At 31.7% G+C, this 23,377-nt stretch overlaps 2 protein-coding genes across 5 annotated transcripts in view; one reads left to right on the top strand and one right to left on the bottom strand.

Moving 5' to 3' along the window:
• Positions 1 to 23,377, top strand: part of LOC129946406 (flotillin-2) — a 393,620-nt gene that overhangs the window by 315,395 nt on the left and 54,848 nt on the right. For all 4 annotated transcript variants that reach the window (XM_056056581.1, XM_056056578.1, XM_056056579.1 and 1 more), the window contains exon 3: positions 21,739 to 21,926. In XM_056056581.1, coding sequence (XP_055912556.1) covers positions 21,739 to 21,926 — 188 coding nt within the window. The remainder of the gene's footprint in view (positions 1 to 21,738; positions 21,927 to 23,377) is intronic.
• Positions 936 to 14,526, bottom strand: LOC129946400 (glucose dehydrogenase [FAD, quinone]). Its single transcript, XM_056056571.1, has 3 exons — positions 14,170 to 14,526; positions 2,767 to 3,323; positions 936 to 2,706 (listed from the first exon to the last, which is right to left on the bottom strand). Exons 2-3 carry the CDS (start codon positions 3,140 to 3,142, stop codon positions 1,208 to 1,210), a joined length of 1,875 nt encoding a protein of 624 aa, XP_055912546.1. The 5' UTR covers positions 3,143 to 3,323; positions 14,170 to 14,526; the 3' UTR covers positions 936 to 1,207.

The raw sequence follows: 23,377 nt of genomic DNA, 5'->3' as shown, positions 1-23,377 counted from the left end.
TTTCCCTCCCTATTTTAATGTTCGGAAAAGTTGTACTTTTGATGCACTTTTTCGCAGAAACTCGGCCACTACGTGCCAGCAGACGCAAGTTTCTTTTATGTCTTTTACCCACCGTAAATAAGCACACATCTCTTTTAATTCCATCTCTAGAAAAAATATTATATAAAACACGAAAACATAATGTTTTAGAAAAAGTTTAAATCCCCATAAATCTACTTTAGGCTCCATTTGTAACATTTAAATCATGTTTTTGTAAAGATACCTTTTACATTTTTAATCATGAATTAAATTTGTATAAAATTCAAAATTGTTCAATGAAATAGTTGTTTCAATATTTTTTTTTGTTCGTCCCTTTATATAAATTTCAAACAGTACTTAAAATAAACTTGAAAAATATGTAATTTCTTGAATCAAATTTGTTCTAAAAGTAAGAAAATATAAGTAAAATTCTTAATTTGTTGATTTTTTGACACAATTCAAAGTTAGTTGAAAATTTTGAGCTAGTTTATATTTTTAAGCAAACGATTACAGAATCAAATAAAATTTGATTTTAAAATACACTTTAGTAAACTAGACATTTTATAAAACCAAATATATTATAAAACATTGTTTTAAGTATTTCAAAACTTCAAGACAACATTTTTTTTTAAATAAAACAAAAATTGTTTAAATTTAATTTGTCTTGTCAAAATTAAAGCAGCCAATAAATGTCAATATTTTACCTGTAAATAATTACGTATTTAAAATTCTCTTCCAATTGTTTGATCTCCAAAAACTTAACCCACCCCTCCCCGCTATAGATAAATAATATTTGCGCAACTTTTGCCAACATTAATACAAAAATTCACAAAATAAGAAATTCAATTTTTAAAAAAAATAACTCATGCTTTTTTCAAAACTTAAGTTATTAAAAAAATTTCTTTGTTATAATTCTGTTTATTTTTATAATTATTCTACTTACACATATTTATACATCATCAAAAAAAATAGTCTCTTTTGTTATTAAATATTCCCTTAACTTAAACTTATACGATAAACTATTAGAAAGCACACACTCACTTAAGGAAACTCAAAATTTTGGTTGTCGAAATATTCTAAAGCCATTATCTTATAAAATAAATAATTTAATATTCTTCTTCCTTGTAAAAAGATATTTGTATAATATAAACCTTTTCAAGATGTATCTAAAAACAGTTTTATTTTTATCTTAAATTACAGAATTCTTAATCCAAAATTCTTTAATCATATCTGAACCCTTTTCCGCAATCATTATGGTTGGAGCATTCGTATTGGCACTAACCAATTTTGGCATTATACTTGCATCAATCACCCTCAGGCCTCTAATTCCGTAAACTCTTAGCTGAGGATCTACCACCGCATCGGGATCCCAATAAGGACCCATCTTGCAGGTTCCAACTGGATGGTAGATAGTGACGGTGTATTGACGAACCATACACTCCCAGTATTCGTCTGTGAACATTTGTATATGTAAACAGCCTGGCCATTTGATGGCTGATATTTTCGATCCAAATCTTTGCATTGATTTGGTTCTTGAAAGTGCCACAGCAATCTTAACACCTTCCACCAGGGTTTTTGTGTCAAAATCATCAGCCAGATAATTCGGATAGATGTAGGGATAGTCAAAGGGATTGCTACTCCGAAGCTTTATAGAGCCAGTACTGCGAGGTCGGAGCAACATGGGAATTATACTCCAGGCATCTAGGTTATTGATTTTCTCGAAGACAGTGGCATAGAATCTATCGGTCAAACCATGAGCCTTTCGGATTTGCGTGCCGCCATCGGAATTCGTTGAGCCCGATACAAAATGGAATTCGATGTCGGGCCAGTCGAGGGTCTTATTTGCATATTTCGTATTGACAAAGGCCAGGCCCTCAACACCGCCTAGAATTGTAAGAGGTCCTTGCCCGAAAACGGCGTATTGCAGGACAGTAGACATTGAATGGAAACGACTCTCAACAATGGATACCGGTTGGTTGACCAAGAACGTCAACCCACCCAATCCAATGTGGTCTTGCATATTCTCTCCAACACTGAGTTCCTTAATAACAGGAATTCGATGCTTTGCCAATTCCTTGCGCTGACCAATCCCAGAAAGCATCAAAATCTGCGGCGAGTTGATGGTTCCTCCAGATAGAATTACCTCCTTTGTAGCTCTCACATGGTAGATTCTGCGATCCTTGACAAACTCCACACCGAAAGCGACCTTGGACACCGGATCAATCATAATCCTGGTGACATGCGAAAACGTTGTTATGTGTAAATTCGGCCTGAGGCCTGCTGGTCTGAGAAAAGCTTTCGCCGTACTGCACCGACTACCCCGACGAGTTGTTCCCTGGGCAATCATAAAGCCGGCCTGTTTCTCTCCATTCAAGTCGCGGTTCTCGTAACCCATCTCAACGCCAGCTTCTACAAATGACGCTGCAAGTGGAGTATGGAAGGGCGCCTCGCCCACAGTCAAATAGCCTCCAGTCGAATGGTATGGAGTGCTTGCTAGATAGGGATTGGTGTTGTCCTCTGACTTCTTAAAGTAGTACAGTGCATCTCTGTAACCCCACCCAGGGTTCCCTGCGGCCTCCCAATTGTCGTAGTCGATTTTACTACCTCGAAGATAGAGCATGTAGTTAAGAACACTCGAACCTCCAAGTACTTTTCCTCGTGGCCAATTACAACGTCCATTGTTCATAGCTAAACCAAAAAACTAAATTTAGAAATTTAAAACTTTTATTGTCTTATATTGCTTCTTACCCAAACAACTCTTCCCGGTTGGTTCCGTTTTGTATTTCCAGTCCATTTTACTCAATTGTAGATATCCAGCCATCAGGGGCACATCAGATATTTCCGTTTCATCGCCACCAGCTTCGATTAGAAGAACATTCCAATTTTCGACTTCTGTCAGTCTATTAGCAACAACAGCTCCCGCCGAACCCGCTCCTATTATAATAAAGTCATAATGATCCAGGATTTCATCAGAGGGGACGATTCTCGATTCAGGGTCCATAATTTCTTCATATTGAAAATATGCTATAGCTGCCACCAACATTGGAACAAACCAGCCAACACTTGTAGCTGCACTCATGGCGCCACCTATGGCATTGGCCGCACCAACAATTGCACTACTCATATTTTATGTGTACTAAAAATTAAATTGTATTGTGTATAGGAAAAGATTATCTTTTGTGGATTATATTTGTATCGTTGAGAGGTTCTTAGATAAGATAATGATTGTTGTCTCTACTATTTGGCTTTCAACAACAGTAAGTGGATTGTATCTTTGACAGTCAACATGTTGCAAAATGTGGATTCTGAAACAAAATGAAAATAAGAATAATAATTATTAAAGCTTTTGCTGTTGGCATCTTATTTATTAAATAATTGCTGTTATGAATTAGGTAATTGCAAGTTGTTTTAATTGACAATTCTTATACTAAAATCATAATAATAAAATAATTTATAAAGCTCTTAGTAGTTCTTAAAGTGATGTAGGAATCATTTCAATTAGAAATACAAAAACGAGCCTGCGGTTATTGACGAGTGATGAAAAATATTTTCTCAATTTTCTATTGGGTTTTCGAAATGTTAGAACACAACTTTCGAACTGGGGCTTGACAACATAATAAAGTTTATTTTCCAATGAGAGGTTTCATTTTCATTACATCGCTGTACGGCAGCTATCATTTAGAGGTAAAAACTACAGGATTAATAAAAATGAAATGATACACTCTTCAGTAACTCATTTGAATCGTAAAAATACACAGTTCGGAAAACTAAAACGCTTAGCCGACATTAACAAAACTAAAGGAAAATGATCCAAGATGATCAAGATCAACTGGAAACTGGAATCGGAAAATCCAAAAATTGTTGTTGAAATGCCTTTCCATCCTTAACGTGTCACTGTTTGATCGGATTTTTGTGCTGGCGCGGTGTGGCCGGCGAAATATGGAACCAAACTTGCTTGGGCGTCTCAAAAATCTGTGAAACTTGGAATATCCTATTTTTGAAGTAGACATTTTACTGATTCAATTTATGTTTTTCCACCCTTTAAATAAAAGATTATTCTTTAAAGTAGGTACATAAATAGTGGGATTTCTACATTAAGAGTTTTTTTAAAGTCATTTCTAGTTTTGTAGTACCCGTGATATGATTGTTAGTGCGTTAGAATGTCATGCCAGAGGTTTTTGGGTTCAATCCCTGCCTTTGTCATCTAAAGTTTTTTTCACTGGTACTACCTCTAGCGAGGAATTGACAAATTCTTAAAGAGTAATTCTTGTCATGAAAAGTGATTTCTCAAATTAGCCGTTCAGATTCGTCTTAAAACTGTAGGTCCAATCCATCCTAACAACAGTACTCGCACACAGGAATGGCTGAGAGTTGTAAGTTGAGTCATCTAATTTAATTATTTATTCTTAGTTTGATTCCGAAAACGAAACATTTTGTACTAGAAAATTAAATATATTGAAGTTGGCTAAGAGTTTTAATTTCAAATTCAAAACGGTTCAATGAAGTAAGAAAAAATATATTTTTAGAGGATGGAACTTTTATTTATTATGTTTTTGAATTAAAAGTCTTACAATTGAAAATTGGAACAATATACGGAAAAAATACAATACACTTTTCAAACAAGTCATTTTTTTGACAAAAGGATTGTATTAATTGTGGAAAGATATATGCAAAGTTTCAAATATTCAAGAAGAGAATTTAACAAATCAAAATCAAATCTTCTCAGAATACAAAAAATTATGAACAATACATTTTTGAAACATTTGTGATTTTTCCAATAGTGCAGATTTTAGAAGGTTTAAAAGCACAAGTATCCTCCACTTGTAACAGCAATTAAACTTCATAGAGCAAGTCCTTCATCTTGTCTGTTCTAGTTTTGTCTAGACTCTATGAGTTATGAAAAACATCTAATATTGTGTAGGTATAGTCTTTATTCCGAGCTTCCTGAGCACCTCCCGAAAACTGACCAATTGACGAAAAAAAAAATGTTTTATGGTAAAAGTTATAAAATTCAAAGTTGAAATACAATGCTCAATTTTTAACTTTTTGTTTATATTATTTTTATTTTTAAATCACAATAAAAACCAATAAAGAAAAATCATTAACCTAGTGGAGCTAATAGAGAACATTTTTTATTAAAATTCATTGTTGTATTGTATGTTAAACTAAATGACTATTTAGAAAAGAAGAAGTCACAACCTTTCCAAGTATGTGTGACATCAAATAACTTTATTCAGAAACGTAAATTAACTTCAAACGTGTTATTCCCAAAATTATAAAAAAATTATTTAACATGTTTTTTTATTAAACAACTTTAAACAAACAAATAAAGAAAAATATACTGTTTACTGTAAACAACCCATTTTCTAGTTTAATTTTTCAAATCTTTTTTGGGACGCCCAAGTTTTCGAGTTCACTTAATAATTAATTAGTAAATAGACTTCGCTTCTGACCTATGATGAATAATTCCTTTTAGCCAGAATTGGAAGATATTAACGTGGAAGGCGATTTGAATGGTTTCATAAAAAGAATTCCATATTTTGGAGCCCTGGCGCTCATTTTGGATATCTTTCTCTTTATGATGAAATTAAAAAATATTCGTTTACTTCTTTTAAAACTACTAGTTTTTAACATCAAAATGAAACGTTTTATTGGAAAACTCTGTATTTAATTTCGTATTTCGTATTATTTTTTGGTGGTCGTTGTAAAATATTGCTATTGATTCGTGTGAAAAACCGTGTAAATCTCTGTAATAAAAGTTAATAGAAAATTAATCTAATATTAATGTGATTTAAACGTGCGAAAGAAATTTTAGGTTTTCTTTGCCAACAAAAACAAACCAGCATCTAAATTAAACGACCTATTTAACCTTCGTTTGTTTTAATTTCTACAAATAAATTATATAAACCAATCATCAATACATATTCATATCGATTGCACTGCCCGCATACTATCTGCATGAGTAGTTGTTGCAGTTCAAAATTTCATAACTAGTCTTTTTTTTTTAAATCAAAAACAAACTTTTCAACGCGCATATTAAACACCAAACTTGTTACATGTATCATTCTGGTATAAGGCTGGAGGGTTTGAATTGATGGATATATGTACCTTTCGATTGGCAGCGATATACATACTTCCGTCAATTTATTCACGCTTGGTCACACACCAATAACAACAAATAAAAATTAAATTACTATCACGATTCGCAAAGTTTCAAGCATGGGCTACGTATTTCTTATAATTGGCAAACGTAAATGGTGCTTTTGTTTGTGCTGTCTCAGTTTTTGTGATTCAAAAATTAAAAGAAATTATAAAACGAGGGTTTACTCTTTTGCAATGACATTTGAGAAGACAAAACTACCTTCCTATACCTACCTATTTTAATTGTTATGAAATGTCCTTAAATAACTTGTTCTATTTGGCATAATTATTGAGTCTTCGACTTGGCAGCATTAACAAAATGTTACACACTCGAACCAAGTTAAAATATTTCCGACCTGTTTTTCATTACCGTCTGACACACAAGACACAAAAGATATAATAATTTGAAAGGCTCATTTCCCATAGGTTTCGATTTTCGAAATACGGCTTAACTGATTTATTCAAACATTGCATACTTATACTTCCAAAATATTAACATCAGGGGCGTATTTCACCAAACACTTTCCAATTTGCAAATTTCGTATCACCAACTTCAAAGGGTAATGATGTCTTTTTTGAAAAGTTTTGTCATTTTCCAAAGTACTTGTTTTTTTAGTTTCACCGAACAATAAACTTTGCAAATAATATTTAGAATTTTGAATAGATTTTTAGTAATATGCCATAATTCAATTCAATTCAATTCAAAATAATACAAAATTAAATGAACCGTTTGGAAAATGAAGAAGTAAATAATAGTTAACAAGGTTATGGACATAGGCATCGATATCGTAGCCATTCTTCAATGGAATTTGACAATTTAAAGCAAAAAAAGTTGTTTGTTTTTGTTTAAAGCTGTTCAAAAATAATTTATAAAAAATGAAAATCATTTTGAAAACGAAGAAATTTACAACAGTGACCAAAAAGTAGTTAAACTTAAAATTAACTTAGATATGAGAAACTATTTTTTGACAAAACCTTTTCATTTAATCTTAATTCCGAGATTTACTTTCCCATTTTTTAAAATACGAATGAATTGCAAGGTTGTATTTTATTTGGTGAAACACGTACCTTCACTTTTTGAGAAGTGAACAATCTTTTCACTTTAAAAATTTTCTGAAACACTTTGCACTTTTACTCTACAGGATATTATTTGTTTGCAAGTTCCAAAGTGAAAATTAAGAAGTGTTTTTTGAAATAGGACCCATGTTTGTTAGAACTTTTACCCGAAAAATACTTTTTAAATCAGCGTTTGTTCTTGTGCTTTATTAATTGTTATTGCAAATGTTGCATTCACAGGAAACTGCACTCTTTTAAACTGAAACTGAAACGGCAAATCGGTTGGAATTATCGGAATGCGGGGAATTAAACCAATATTAGCTTTTATAGCTTTTATAATATTTCTTCCTAGGTGAGTAATCTGTAGCTCCGTACCATTACATAACTTTGGTGCGTCGAGATTTCTCATTTAACAGACTTAACCTATGAGAAGGCACCCCTGATAATTCCAAAGAATTAAGAAACTTTGTGGGGTATGATGCTAACTATCTCATTAGTTGGAGCTTGAATTGCCCTCTCACCCAACCACTCCCGATCGCCCATATGCAGGTTTGGATAGACATAACTTTTTAATTCATATGTGCTACAGACAATTTGACAGAATTCATGACTTAACGTAATCGAGACGTTATAGTCTGTTGGCATACAATCTTCTCTGATTTTTAGAAGAGCAGTGTCATATTGTCCTGCTTGAGAATCATTGTGTAGCTGTACTCGCATATTCGTAGTCAGACAAAACTTTTATACATGTACCCATAACACAGATGTTTTCAAACATGCGTTTATTTCACCTGCTGGTGTACCCTTAGTAATTACCGGCAGGGTCTGTCTAAAGCCGTCAGCTAAAGGAACCACCATCCGTCTCATGATATCCCGATTGTTTTTGATATCTTTCAGTGTAGGATCTAGTGTTTCAACTGCTTTTTTGTGGGACATTGTTCATTCATCCCAAACCAACAAAAAGCCCGCCTTAATATACGTGTATGATGAGTTTAACATGTTCGACAACTTATTTCATAAGGGTTGGGAATGCCTTGTTTTCCCGTGATACCAATTTTATCCAAATATTATTCAAGTCTTTGGTAATTTAGGAGTGAAAGATATGAGATCCCCTGGAAAGTAATTTTTCCCATGGGAATATTACTAATATTCAATACAAAAAGAATGGTTGTGCAGATATTTAAATTTCATGATACCGTTTTTGAATAAATATAAGGTTTGATTTTTTAAATGCCCATTATTTGGGCACCATTTACTCTCAAAGCTATAATATTTCAACATTTGAAAAGGAAAAATTAAGCCATTGCTAAAAATGGTATAATAATCACTTCAACAACGCATTAAAGTTGTGGAAATTAACTACAAAATTTTAATGATTTTGCAGTCAAAAATTTGCAGAAAATGTTCCTAACCATGTTTTTTCCGAAGAAGTGATAATAAGTGGCCACCTTAAGACGTTTTTCTTTTGTGTCACTTATAACATAAAGTGTATGCCAATATCCGACAGTCCATTTGAAACCTTGAAGATAATGTTACCAAGGACATAAAGTCCGCAAAGAAGCAAATTGAAATATCATTAAAATGATAGGCCATTTGATAAATATCTTGTATATTCATAAACGCAGAAAATTTGCGCTAGCACAATCGCATTTCTTTTCTGATGCATTTGTGAACGCACTCCCAATGCAGAATGTCTGCAGTAAACTGAACTAGTCCGATTTGTATGTAAATAGAGTTCATAAACGTCAGAAAAAAATAGTGCCAAATAAATTTTGTTGAACTTGATTTTTGATTTGCTTACCGAAAAAAAAAGAAAATTATAATTCGCACAAATATCTTGCAAAGAAAAAATAGGAAACAAATTATAACGAAACATTTTTTAAGCTTAAGAAATTATCTCTTTCTGCATCCAAACAAATTCAGCTGCACAATCTGCCCGACGCTGACGACATACAGCCTGACGTTTATGAACGGTAGGTACTGCAGTTCGACTAGGTTAGTTCGATCAAAAAACTGACTTTAGGAATGCAAATAACGCAGTTCGTAGTAAAGCTGACGTTTATGAATACACCTATCGTTTAACAAGAAACCTCATATTCGAAAAGCATTGATAAAAGCAGTGATGAATACAACAAAATTGAAAAGAAGGCTTTAATTTTATATAAAAATCAGTTTTTTAGTTTTTTGTTGGACTTATGGCACAGTTATCGAAAAATATGCAAATCTTGTTAAGAAAAGATACTAGATCAAAGCATTTGTCTTGAAATTCTGACCGAATTTTAATGTTATGTTGTATTCTTTCTTCTTAAAAGATACAAATTTCGCTAGTTTTAAACGTTACTTGATAGAAAATTGGAAATTAGATAGAGAAATATTGTGGAAAATACTATATGTTTTCTAGTTATACACCCAAATACTTTTAAAATGTAAATAAAGGCAATTTTTACAAGTAGGATAATCTAAACACAATCTTATGACACCAAGTTTTCTTACACGAATCACAAATTAACCTCTGACCAAAGTAAGAAAAATATTCAAAAAATGTTAACTTTTGCAATCAAACACTTTCACAAAGTCCAAATTTTAATGATTTAAGTAAATATGTTATGTTTACGCTAACAAAAGACAAATGTATTTAGATATGATGGAAGAAATAATGCCAGACGATCAAAGAACTTTATGTTCGATTGTAAATACACGCAGAAGACAGTTGAAAATTTTAGTGTAAGCAAAAAGATTTTAGGCAAATTCTTTCAACATCTGAAGATGGGCAAATTTTTAAATAAAAATATTCAAATATGTGCTGTAGATTAAAGCTGGACTCTAAACTTAAAAATTATGCGTTTTTGACATTTCTCGACGTTTTAATTTCTCTAGAGTCGAAATAAAAGAATTTTAGAAAGATGTCCGTACGTTCGTGGCGTTTTTTTCGTCGTCTATAGCTCAAGAACCAGTAGTGATATTGACTTCAAATAAATTTTGTTATACAGATAATATTGCTGAAAGGGCTCTCAAGAAAATTGCGTGGGCGGATTTTTTAGAATAGCAGTTTAAAAAAAGGTGAACATTTTGTGCTAACCCTTAATATCTAACGAACCAACAAAACTAGAGACTTGAATTAAATTTTATATAAAATATTGTAACGTGATACCAAACCAGTATATTTTTGGAAATTGTCACCTCGAAAATTTTACGAATAAAAAATGATTTTATCTCCAAAACAATTTTATGCAACATCTGGTCAAATCAAAGTTGGTAAAAACTGAATTTCGACTCAATCTTTTCAAGAACTTGAGATTATGGCTTCAAACTGATTTTATCTTATGAGAAATATTGTCTTTAACATTCGGTAAAATTTTGAGAAAAATCGAGTTGATAGTTTTTTTTGCAAAAAATAAAAACCTAAACCAAAAAATTTATAAAAGTTGGTAAAAATTGATTTTCGACTCAAATGACTTTTCAAAACTTTGGGACATTGGCTTTAAACTAATTTTCTTTTTTTAAATATTGGTATCCAAATTGCGTACCATTTTGAGAAAAATCGAATTGACAGGTTTTTAACAAAAAATTAAAAACCTAAGAAATAATTAACAAAATTAGGTACAAATTGATTTTCGTCTTAAATATCTTTTCAAAACTTTGAGATTTTGGCTTGAATCTAATTTTATCTCATGAGAAATATTGTTTTGAACATTCGATAAAATTTTTTGAAAAATCGAATTGAAAGTTTGTTAACAAAAAATAAAATCTTAAAAAAATCAAATGGCTTTTCAAAAATTAAAAATATTTGTTTCAAACTTATTTAATCTTACATAAAATATTGTTTTCTACATTCAGTGAATTTTTGATAAAAATCGAACAGTCTGTTTTAAAAAAAAAAAAATAAAATCTACAAAAAACAGTACGAACATTTGTTAAAAATGATATTCGGTTCTCGATATACTTGAACAATAGAAGGTATTTATTTCGAATTGATTTCATTCATCCAATTCGTATTTGTTTATATAAGAAAGAAAAACTTTTAAGAAAAGGTCATAAGATTAGTAAAAATTGGTTTTCGACTAACAATCTCGTTTACAAAAATAGATTTTGAAATCAAACTATTGCATCATTTGCAGAATATTGTTGGTAATTTTAAATTTTTTAAAAATTATTCAAGTGACATCTATTTTAACAAAACCCGAAAACATAAAAACTTTTAAGAAAGACAAATAGACAGTCGGGATGCGAAGTTATCAATGTGGGTCGCATCCCAGCCTCGTGTTATTATTTTCATTTTTGTTAGGTTACCAATTTAATGGAGTATTTTTTGGGAAAAATTATAAAGTGTTGATACTAAATGGACACAAAAATCCAATAGAAGTTACATGCAGAGATCATTTCAATCATTTTTTTCCATCACTTTACTTAAAACAAAATTGGGAAAAACAATAATAAAAAAAATATTCTTGGATTTTCATCCAAAAAATTCTTTGAAAGAATAAAATAACGAAGACGTATTTCAACCCAATATTCATGGATCTTTGATAGGAGGCGATATGATATGTCTTGGAAAAAATATTACAACTGCGTTAGTGGAAAAACGTGAGGAATCCAGAAAGAATTTAAGCAATATTATCATGTTTTGTTGAATTTAAATTTTTCGACCTTTGACATCTCTATACGATTTATATTTGAAAATAATAAATTAAAGTCATAACAAATAGCGAAAATCTGTAATTAAGGATTCTAAGCTTCAAAATTAAACCATTTCCAATGAATGACTTTCAGATGTCATGAATTTGATGTGCTTTTCTTAGATGGCGCAATTTTCATTCTATTTTCTTCATTAATAAACAAATGCTTATGTACATCTTCCACAATTCGTCTTAGTTCTCCTAATTAAATATTTAAAGAACAATCATAATTTAATTGTCAATGAATAATACTGAAAAACACCCAATAAGCAACATGCTGACAACAACAACAACAACCAGTTTCACTTTCTTTTTCAATTTTCTCCATCACCATGCAACACAAGACAACACGACATGAATTTGGCTTAGTCTTATGACGTCAACACAAATAACTCCGCATCAATCCATAAGTAAGTCATTGCCTATTAAGCAGCAAAACCCGCCAAACAAAAAGGAAGCGAAAGTAAATATATCTCTAATTTATTTTCTACCAACCTTACCTACCTAGTAAACTCTATATAAATATTATTGTCTTACATTCAATATTTTCCTTATTTTTATTTCCTTGAATTCGATTTTAATTGCTTGTATTTTGTAACTAAGCTATAAGTTACCTTATTCCAACAATATTGCTTTCAAATTATTGTACTCGTAGATCGATTTGAAAGAAAAGTATTTTTAGAAGCAAACAAAACAATCGAAGAGGAGTAAATACCTGCGTTTACTTATCTATGAGTACACCAATTAACATCAAAAAGTGAAATTTATTTGTCATTGTCATGATTTACCTTTGCAGTGTCAATGTTTCCATAGGTTTAAAAACCATGGTTACATAAAATTCTTACATTTGACTTGATAACTTGAGATTTGTTGTACAAAGCTGTTAATTAATAATAATCCATAAGGTTGGGATATATTGTTTGTTTTTGAAGACTTCCAATGTAATGTCGGAATGACAGTCGAAAATAGAAGAATTCAAACAGTAATTTATATGATTTTCAATTTTATAAATGAGGAAGCATATTATAAACCAAATCCATCAAGTTGAAGATGAAAATTAAAGGACGGTAAATAGATTTTGATTGATAGAACTCTCAAGTCAAAGTTTTGGATTCAATCCTTTTTTTAAGTGTTTTCTTCATGGAAAATTGCGCGGATTAAATCTTCCAAGAGTAATTCTTGAAACAAAAAGTTTCAAATTTGTCACAAATATTTAAGTTCCCCTCTATCAATGACACTTCACACATGAATTGTTTAGAGTTGTAAACCACTAAGCCCTGGTTCTTCACGAGCTGAAGTACTATACCGAATTGATTTATTGAAATAGAACTGTTCGTTAAACCAAACAATGTTCTTTGACTCAATGAAATTATTTCATCAATTATTACTAAACCTACTATTAAATGACAATATTAATGCAGATTTTGCTCTCTATAAATAACATATTTCATGTTTGTTTTTTCTACAAAAGTAACATTCATATTCACGTTTCGAGTTTGAAAGTTCCTTGACTGATTTATGTTGCCAAAAAACATAAAGAAACATTTTTTCCCCCAGGAATATTTTCCTGTACAAAATATTTCAAAGGAGTTTATTTCGAAGGAAAAGAATCAAATATAAAGCAGTTTAAAATAATGAACTAAAATAAAAGGACAACTTTTAAATTTAGAACCTATAAAGAAAGGAAACATTGTATTCCTGATAAAATCTCCAATATTGAAAATTACTTTTCTTTTCCTTTAGACACTGAAGATTTTTTTAAATACCAATTCATCTTCATCTACAAACATTAAATCAAAAAGGTGTTAGCGGTGCAAAAGTTATCTGGGCTTAAATTACGTCATAAGCAAACGCGGCCTCTATCACTCATCAACATACGTCACAAATAAAAAGACATGTTAAAAAACATTATTCTCTGTCAATCTTATTTTTTGGATCACCAAATGGTCAATAAAACCGTTATAACCAATAATGTGCTATATAAGACTTAAAATTTCACTATTCACAATAAGGTACCCAAAATTATTAGCACACACACATCCAGCCACATTAAGAACGACAAAATATTCTTTAAACGAATCTGGGACACGAACGACGCGACGCACTTTCATTCAACACTCATCGTTCTCATTTTTACGATTTTATAATTTTTATTTTTTTGTGTGCTTAATTTATGTAAATAACAATGGAATTTGTTTCCTTCTTTCTTTTTGTCAAAGCAAAAAAGGAATTTTCAATTTAAGAAAAAAAAAACATTATTCAAAGATCAATCATTTACCAAAGCATGTTTCTTTTCAAATTTCCCGGATTCCGAAAGTATCTTAATTTTATTTTTTCTTCAACTGCGATAAAATGCAAACTACTAATGGAAAATAAATTACGTTTTTCTTTTTTTTTTGCGATGAGGTTTTCTTTGGAAGTGATATATTTTTGTAGTCGTATACCGACACGGTCGAAAAAGAACCGCTTAGAGTTTGTATTTGGATGAGGTTTGTATTTGAACTGATCGCCGCGATGGTCAGTGGTAAATGTTAAATATGATCAAAGAAGTTGATGGAAGAGAAGAAAGCATCAGTAGCAGAGAAAGGAAGAGAGCAAGAGAGCTTTCTTTTTTTTTTCAAGTTGGTTGTTGTGTTCTTATATGGCTTGAGGTGGGGTCTTTCTGACATTTTTTTTTTTCTATACAGGTACTATAAACGTTTATCTGATAAAAGAATAGTTTGTCAGGTTCAAGGTACTCGAAGCATTGCCAACCTACTTCAATTGAGGCAGAATAATGTGTGAAGTAAAAACTATTATTGTGCATCAATCATATAATCGTTACAACAGTTTTATTAAAAATGTATATTTTACAGAAACACTTTTTGGAACAAAATAAAAGTTAAGTTAAGCATTTTTAAGGAACCACTTTGGTTTTCAATTTCGATGCAACTTTGCTCCTGGGATTCAAGAAGTCGGCAGGAGCAAACCAGAGTCATACATCAAAATTGACATTTTGATCATTTTATTGTACAATCTTGAACTACGTTATGGTCGAAAAACGATGAAACATGAAACAAAAACTTTGCATTTTGCTTCAATTTTCATCGTTTCTGAACCAATTTTTTCAATGTTAGAAGTAACAGAAAGCTGAAACTCTTTGAATTTTGAAGTGTTTTAAAAAGTGAACATAAAACAAATAAATCGAGAGCTTAAAAATTAACAACATTCTCAAAATAAGTGCTTTAAAAATGTTTCTTTAAATTGTAGGCTAATTGACGATTCGAGATCATTTTGTATTCTTTGTTTCAAATTCCTACGGCACCTGCGGCGGCGATGTATTACACAGAGGCCCAACTAAAAATCGTCATCACGTTTGCTTGAAAATATATCGTTTATCATTTTAGATCTTTTGACTGTCAAAATTGTACCATAACTGAGTTTTTTTTTGTCGCAATTGTCAATTAAATACTGACAAATATGTAAATTGGTATTTCTTCTTTATTTCATAAAAGAATTGTCAGTACAAATTTGTTGGAAAATTTCTGACAATTTTGTTAAAATACTCCACAATTCATTTTAATGGCAATTTATTTATATCATAAAGAAGCGATGGCGGATATTTTCTACAATTGTACATTTATTTTTGGAACTGATTTATTTTGACTATTGTCAAGTTTAAAAACAAAAATTGTACATGCCATCTGTTGCAATTGTCAATGTTTATGAAATACGCCCTAGTATTTCTTTCCAATTGGCTTCAATAGTCGATGTAAGATGGTGTCTTTTTAAGTGAAACAGTTTATTTAACGTCTGCTCTTAGATGCTCAATTAATTTAAGATCTTTACTTGGCGATAACTATCCAAGTGATGATAAAGATATATCCGGCCCTGAAAATTGTTTATCTAACTCCAGAGGTAAAAAAAACAAATGCATCTCAACGTTATCGCAAATTTTAAATACAAAATTGGTTTGGTTGTGCTTTTTAAAGAATCTCGACCCTATTTTCAAAATATCCTTACATTTTGTTTAAGTTGTTTGTCATGAAACATATTATTTCAATTTTAACGGACCTCCTGCTTAATCAATTAAAGTTTATGGATTCGTCTACCAGAAATCAAAAATAGAAATTGCTATTAAAAACTCAAAATTTTGTGTGAGTTGTTTTACTGACAGATGTAACTTTATTTATGCTCATTTTGGTTTACTATTTAGTAATGAATAGAATTGATACTGAGAAATGTTTGCAAATCGTTCAAATTTATAAGCAAAATAATCGTTCGTTCGTGACGCGTGACGCATCAATATATTGAAGGAAAATTTTAGTGAGCGTATTAGACTATTTTTGTGGGTTTATGTGAAGTCGCTTGTCTACGCAGATAAACTCGAGAAGATTGACGCCTTGGAAGAGAATATTCGTCTTGTTATTGCTGACATTCTGTCCCAATGTGGCCCATACGGCAAAACTGTCGAAAATGGTCCTCTCGGCTGATATTTATTTGAGCCAGAAAGTGCCCGCCATCAATTGCCTGGTATTATTTTTAAAAAGAAATACAAACTATTATCTTTATAATAAAGCTAAATTCTTGGCTATAAGATAAAACCAAACGTCTAAAAAAGCAAAACTTATCGTATATGTAACTTATATGTAACTCAAAACAGGTAGAAGAACGAGATATAGGGACAGGCTTTAAGTAACAATACATTTCAAAATCTTGCCTTTAACCTCTAACTTTTCAAGTTGACAAACTAAGAAACTAAAAACTTTTTGCTTGATTATTAAATGTGTCTTTCATTCTTTAGAATAATCAAAGAATACGAAATTCATCCGAAATTTAATTTCTAGCTTAATTTAAAATAAAAACTGTAAAAAAAATCAAAATTCATCAAAAACTACTGAGAAACCTAACTACAAAAACTAAATTTCCTTCAGTCATAAAATGTCATGTTATATCAAATTAAATTACGTTCTTCTTTCTATAAAAAAAAAAAAACGAAATCACTAATAACATGATTTTCTATACCTGACAAAGACCTCAAAATTTATATAACATCAACTCTTACCACACTTAAAGTCAGCCATTGACAAAAATCAGGTATAATGCTAATCTGGCAGTTGTATCTTCGCAAACACAACCTAAATGACAGTGACATTGATCTTGACAGTATACCAAAGGGATAGGTACAATAAAAAAAAAAAACGATACATAAAGCTTTTTGCTCTTCGTCTTAAACAACTTAAGAACTGGTTGATGGTTATTTTCCAACAGAGACAGCTTTTTCTTTCTCATTTCTGTTCTGCACTCAAGCTGAACGAAAAGCAAGACAATAAAAAGACAAACAAAAATACTATAAGATGATTAATAGTAGAAGAAGAAAATTTATACGTGACTCTCTACAGGTGGCTAACCGCACTAACAATTGCTGTCTTTTGCTGCTGGTCTTACACCACGCATAAATTCAATTGTAAGAACAGTTTTTATGAAACCCATAAACTGCTTTCTTGGCTCTGCAGATAAGGTACTTATACCATTTGTGGACAATAATTGTTCTTATTGTGTCGATGCTTAAAACCGTGACATTTAACACATTTAACCATCAGGTGCGATGTCACCTAAAAACCTTTAGAATTTCGTTTGAATTTTATAGAGTCGGAAATATGATTATTTTCATTTGCGGTCTATTTTTTCTATAATCAAAATAAATTTTCCATTAAAGGAGATAATTCTGACGTAATGAAATTAATTATAATAAACACAATTATGTATTGAACTTGATGTAATCAACCACTTCATTAATTTTTCATATCGCTGATGCATAATATAGTAAACGGTAGTTACAGACAATTGTAATAAGCCGTACCTGATGCATGATTTAATTATTATTGATTTACGAAGCATGCAAATAATGAATAAAGTCGACTCAAATAGCCGCGAAATTAAAAAACAAAACAAAAAAATTGTTTTAACTTTTTACATGTAGACAGGTAAATGAATAAAGAAAAAAGGCATTCAACTGAAAGTTTACATTTTTTTACGAAAATGTTGATTTTCTTTAGAAGAACTTTGATTGTCTTATATTTCTGGCAGTATAACGTTTATAAAGAGTGGGACACATACATTTTTTGTTTTAAATTCTAAAACATGAACAATGGCTGTCTCTAATGTCTTAGTCTTAGGAGTATCGCATTTTTTTACTCGAATTTTCTTTTAAAAAATATGGTTTTGAGCTTTGACTTACGTATTGTTTGCTTCAAGGTGTTTGGCAAGACATCGGTTTTTCAGCGTAACCAACTTAAAATTCAAAGGGGCCAAATCGCTGTTCCTGCCAAGGAATATAGAAAATCTAACGTGAATCATGAACCAGAAAGATATTGTAAAAAATATCTACATTTCAGTAGAATAAAATTTGGTTGATTCTGTAACGCCCACCGTGAAGAAAAATGGTATCATCGTGTGAATGATTCGAAAAAAAAATAAATTGGGTGGCGCAACAGTCCGTTGAGAACTAGTGACTTACAACTCTCAACCATTCTTGTGTGCTAGTACTGTTGTCAGGGATGAAGAGGACCTACCGTTTTAAGCCGAATCCAACTGCTAATTTGAGAAAACACTTTTTCAGAATTACTTTTGAAGAATTTGTCAATTCTTGCATAGGCAGTGGTCGAACCCATGATAGGTATGACAGGTGCAACGCACTAACCATCATGCCACGGGTTCCACAATGATCCGAAAAGCTTGTGCAAAATCGTCCTTGAGCTCGTGCTTGAAATGATGAGATTTTGAGATCTGTGGTTTATGTTCGTGAATTGAGTGTTTCGTGTTTCACGAACTTTTTATACAAAAACAACAGGTGTCGTGGGTGTTTTATTTCGACAAAATTTCTTAAAAAAAAAACTAAGTGTAACAGCCTTGCAAGCCTTTCATGTTACACGATTGAACAGCACGTTCAAATGATAAAACTATGTTATCAAAATGATAAATGTTGTGCGCATTGCGCCCATCTTACGGTTGACTCTTTAACGTTCCGTACGTTCAAAAATCGCAAGATTGGCCGAAAACATCGTCGAGGTCCGTGAAAGTGTGCAGCCGAACCCGAGGCAGTCTATTCTCCGCCGTTGACAAGAACTCGGCCTTTCGCAGATTTCAACTTGGCGAACTTCGCGTTGGGACTTGGGCCTACACCCGTTCAAGATCCAACTGCCTCAGGAGCTCAAATTGTATTACCATAAACAATCGTTTGGAAGATTACCTCAATTAAGGCCGAAAAATTACCTTAAGTGACGAGGGGCATTTTTGGATAAATACCTGTATTAACAAACAAAATTGCCGTATATGGGACGACACCAACCCCCGAGAGGTTCACCGGGTGATAATGCATCGTCAAAAAGTTACCGTTTGGTGTGGATTTTGAGCCGGCGAGTAATTAATCCGTACTTTTTTAAAAACGACGTTAGAGGCTGTCATCGTCAACAGCAAGCCCTACATAACGATGATAACTAATTTCTTGTGCCCTTAATTGAACCATATGGAGCTAGACGACATGTGATTCTAGTAGGACGACGCTACGTGCCAGACAGCAAACATCTACACACAACATCTCCCCGCCCTTGTTGAAAACGCCTATAGAAGTGCAGAATTGTAAGCAACATAAAACAGTATAAAAGAATGGTTAAGTTCATGAAAAAGAGTCCTTGTGTTTTAATTGAAATTTGGAAGTAAACCCGAAGTAATTCATTGAAAACGTCTGATACCGTTGGTTGTGCCATGGCAATATTAAAGTCATTTCCAAAGCTCAATTTGTACCTTCCTTTATCAAAGAATTTCAAGCCCCTGCGAATTTTAGTATATTTGGAATTAAATGGTGAATTTTGATTGGTTGAAATGTAGCTGTTAAAAATATCGTTAAATACCTCCAGTAAGGCAAGTTTAGAAATTCTTAACTTTTGAATGAATCTACATAAGATTTTTATAAGCCAAAGTGAAAAGTAAAAAAAAAAGTAATTAATTACATGTGTTCGTCCAAATTTGTTGAGTCTAAAGAATCCTGTAAGCCCGACGCATTTTGATTTGCTGATTTACATTATCTTCATCATAACTCCCTTCAAAAAACAATTGTATCGAAGTCCTTATCCTTCTTAACTTGTTTTCCCTTTAAAAATCCCAAACAAACTACTGTGTTTAATTTTTAACCAAGAATTCGTAGTTGATAAGAAAATTGATGTGTATCTACGAGGGCAGGTCAATAAGTCCATGACCTTTGGAATAAAACACAGATTTTTTAAAATAATTTTATTTTTCAACGCAGTCTCCCTTGAGCTCTATACACTTTGTCTAACGCTTCTCAAATTTTTGTATCCCTTCCAAAAAAAAAATGATTTGTCGAGGTCCTCAAAATAGGCCTTGTTTGCGAGATGACTTCATTATTGGAGTCAAATCATTTTCCACCAAGCCATTTCTTCCGGTTTGGGAACAAGAATTAGTCGCTCGGAGCCAAATCTGGATAATATCTGGATAAGCAATTCATAGCTCAATTCATGGATTTTTGCCATGGCAACTGCACTGTCGACTGTGAGCAAACGCGGCACCCATCTTGCGGAAAGCTTTCTCATGCCCAAGTGATCATTCAAAATTGAAACCACTGAGCCATGCGAGATCCCTACGGCTTCCACAATCTATCGCACTTTCAATCTTCGGTTGGCCAAAACCATATCGTGAATTTTTTCGATTGTTTCGGATGTAGAGACCTCAACTGGGCGTCCAGGACGTTCGGCATCTTCAGTGCTTGTACGGCCACAACGAAATCCAGCAAACCACTTTTTTACCATTGAAATCGATGGTGCAGTCCGCATAGTATTTATCAAGCTCAGCCTTGGTCTAGGTAATGGTTTTTTTTCGCAAGAAATAATGCTTAATAAGCACACGAAATTCACTTTTTTTCATTTTCTCCTCAAATTAGTGAGTAGTCTGATAAAAATAGCTGTCAAATACAAACTTACTGACGAAGCAAGTTAAAATTTTGCAAGGAGTCAACTGACAGATGCCTGTTGACAGGAGCAGTGTTGCTGTTTCAGTAAAGAGGTCAAAAATTAAAAAAGTCACGCACTTATTGACCCGCCCGTATTTTACTGATATCCGTAATACTAAAAAAATCACTCACAATAACTATAAAATCTAATAGAATTCACTGTCGATCACAAATGTCTATAGTTGATAATCTAATACCCACTCATTCAATTTTTTGATATCCATCAAGTATCTTATTGGTAGTTATTGAAAGCTATAAAAGGGCTGTAAGTTACACAGGAATTAAATTTACAATATTTCTCAAAGTTGTTCAATGTAATACATAATTGTATTGTTCCGCAGAGCTATGATGCAGACTTTCTGTCAATATTCCCAGCAGCTGTCAGTGGCAAAATAACCAATGAACAGTGGAGTAAGGTTAGTAATTAATTTTTAAAAAAGTGAACCAAAAAACGGTTTCAATACAAGCAAGTAAAGAATTTGTTTAGATTAAGTCCCTTTTTTTGAGTTTGAGCACCTAGGCGTATACACAATTTTTATTGTTAAATTTGTTTGTTTAACTACGAGTACTTTCACAACTAATGAGGTGAAATTGCGGTGATACCTGAATCGGACCGGATAGAAGTTTTGTTAATATCAAAGTGTATCTTACCCTGGTGTTTCAAGGCACAGCTCTATGAAGCAGTAGACTGCTTGTGTGACTTTCTGTGCACATTTTTACTGCTCTTTAATGTTTGAATTTACATTACTTTTGGTCAAATTATAAATTAATTGCAATATTATTAAAATATGTATTGTCAAATTAATTAGAGTTATTTAAATGTGTTCATATTAATTTCAGGTGGCTGCTGTGGATCTACAAAGAAACGTACCATCGTTGGAGGATGGGCTTGGGCATGGTGGCTTGTTACAGATGTTCAACGACTCTCCCTCGAAGTTATGACACTTAATCCAATGTGCGAAAATGTCGAAACCGCACAGGGTGTTCCACTTACAGTTACTGGTGTAGCACAGTGTAAAATTATGAAGGTACGATCATTTGTTACGTAGTGTCTTATTTTATTTTGCATTTAATATTATTTTCATAATTGCATTTAAGTTTTTTTTTAATTTGCATTAAATTAAAGGAATTTTATCAATCGATAATTGCAATTGGAAAACAAGAGGACTGTTATGTGATGGCCTTTTATAAATTCGAAATTCTCTAAACCACAATACTGTTTCAGTGATATTTTTTGCATAAATGCCTAACTTAAGGTTTAACTTAAAAGAACTTTGTTAGAAAATACAATTCTAAAAGAATATCACTCAAAACACTATTGTGGTTAAAAAAAAAATAAGCCTTAATTGAGATTGCTGATTTTTTTATTTAAGTTTCAATTTTTAGGTAGATTTGACTTACAGAGGATGGCATGATTAAAATTTGTTCCTAAGAAATATTTAACTTAGTATAAGGCATGGTTTTGAATTGATACTATATCTATAGAGTAATGTTTGCAATAAATTTGAATCTAATAAAAAACAATAAAACAATGAGTGGCGTGAAATCTGGTAAACAAAAACATAAATTTTTAAAATTCTTTTATAGCCAACAATTATAATAAAGTTGGTAGTTTTTAACTGTACTCGTGAAGTTATAGTTTTGAGTTTAATCCTAGCTTTTTAGACGGAATCCCATATCAGAGTGACCTCTCTTAGTCCATTGCTAGTGTAAAGTACTATTTTTTTCATGAAATTTTAAACTTATTTTTATAAATATTTATTTAGCTTTTCAGTCTTAATGTAGAATACAATAAATCAATCTTACTTAAAAAGTAAGTCATTTGCAACTAGAGGTTTAAGGGTTTAAGATGATAGTTTTAAAGACAGTTTTTGAGAAAAGGTGAAAAAGTAAACGGTCGAATGAATGTACTTGTTAAAGCCCTTAAAGATAAAATAAATTTTTAAAAATAAAAACTAGTGTTTCTCAAAATGCTAAGAATAGTGTTTAAATAAGATGGATTTTTAAAGATACGAACAAGCAACGTAATCTTAAACTTGGCGATGGATCACCATAATGTTAATAATTTCTCTACGTTCTTCTACAGCTTTAATGCTGTTTTGTATGAAGGCAGTCTTGATGGGAAAGTAGTATCAAAAGATCAATCAACAAAAATTTCAAAAACAAATGTTTAAGTCGGGATTTTGGAGGTAGGTTTTTTTGTCCAAAACCATAACCTATAACGAACCCCAAAAAGTTTTAAAAAAATTGTCAAAAAAACTAAAATGAATGTATTAACGCCCAAATAAATTTAAACTTAAAAAACATTCGTTAGTTGTCATTTTGCCGAAAAGAATTTTCAATTTTAAATTTGGGTCTTATGACATAGGATTTGGGTATTACAAAGATTATGATTTCTATCGTTTCCCAACAATTTTAATAAGACAAAAATTAAAAAAAGAAACATCGTACAAAATATTACTAAGAAAATAATAATAAT

The sequence above is a fragment of the Eupeodes corollae genome, chromosome 2 (genome assembly GCF_945859685.1).
Source record: "Eupeodes corollae chromosome 2, idEupCoro1.1, whole genome shotgun sequence".
NCBI lineage: Eukaryota > Metazoa > Arthropoda > Insecta > Diptera > Syrphidae > Eupeodes > Eupeodes corollae.
This window is presented reverse-complemented; position numbering and strand designations above follow the sequence as displayed.

Excerpts from the sequence above, each read along its gene's own strand:
- LOC129946400 (XM_056056571.1), bottom strand. The coding sequence starts at position 3,142 with ATGAGTAGTGCAATTGTTGGTGCGGCCAATGCCATAGGTGGCGCCATG. Across the intron at positions 2,707-2,766 it reads AACCGGGAAGAGTTGTTTGG|CTATGAACAATGGACGTTGT; the intron begins GTAAGAAGCAAT and ends TTTTTGGTTTAG.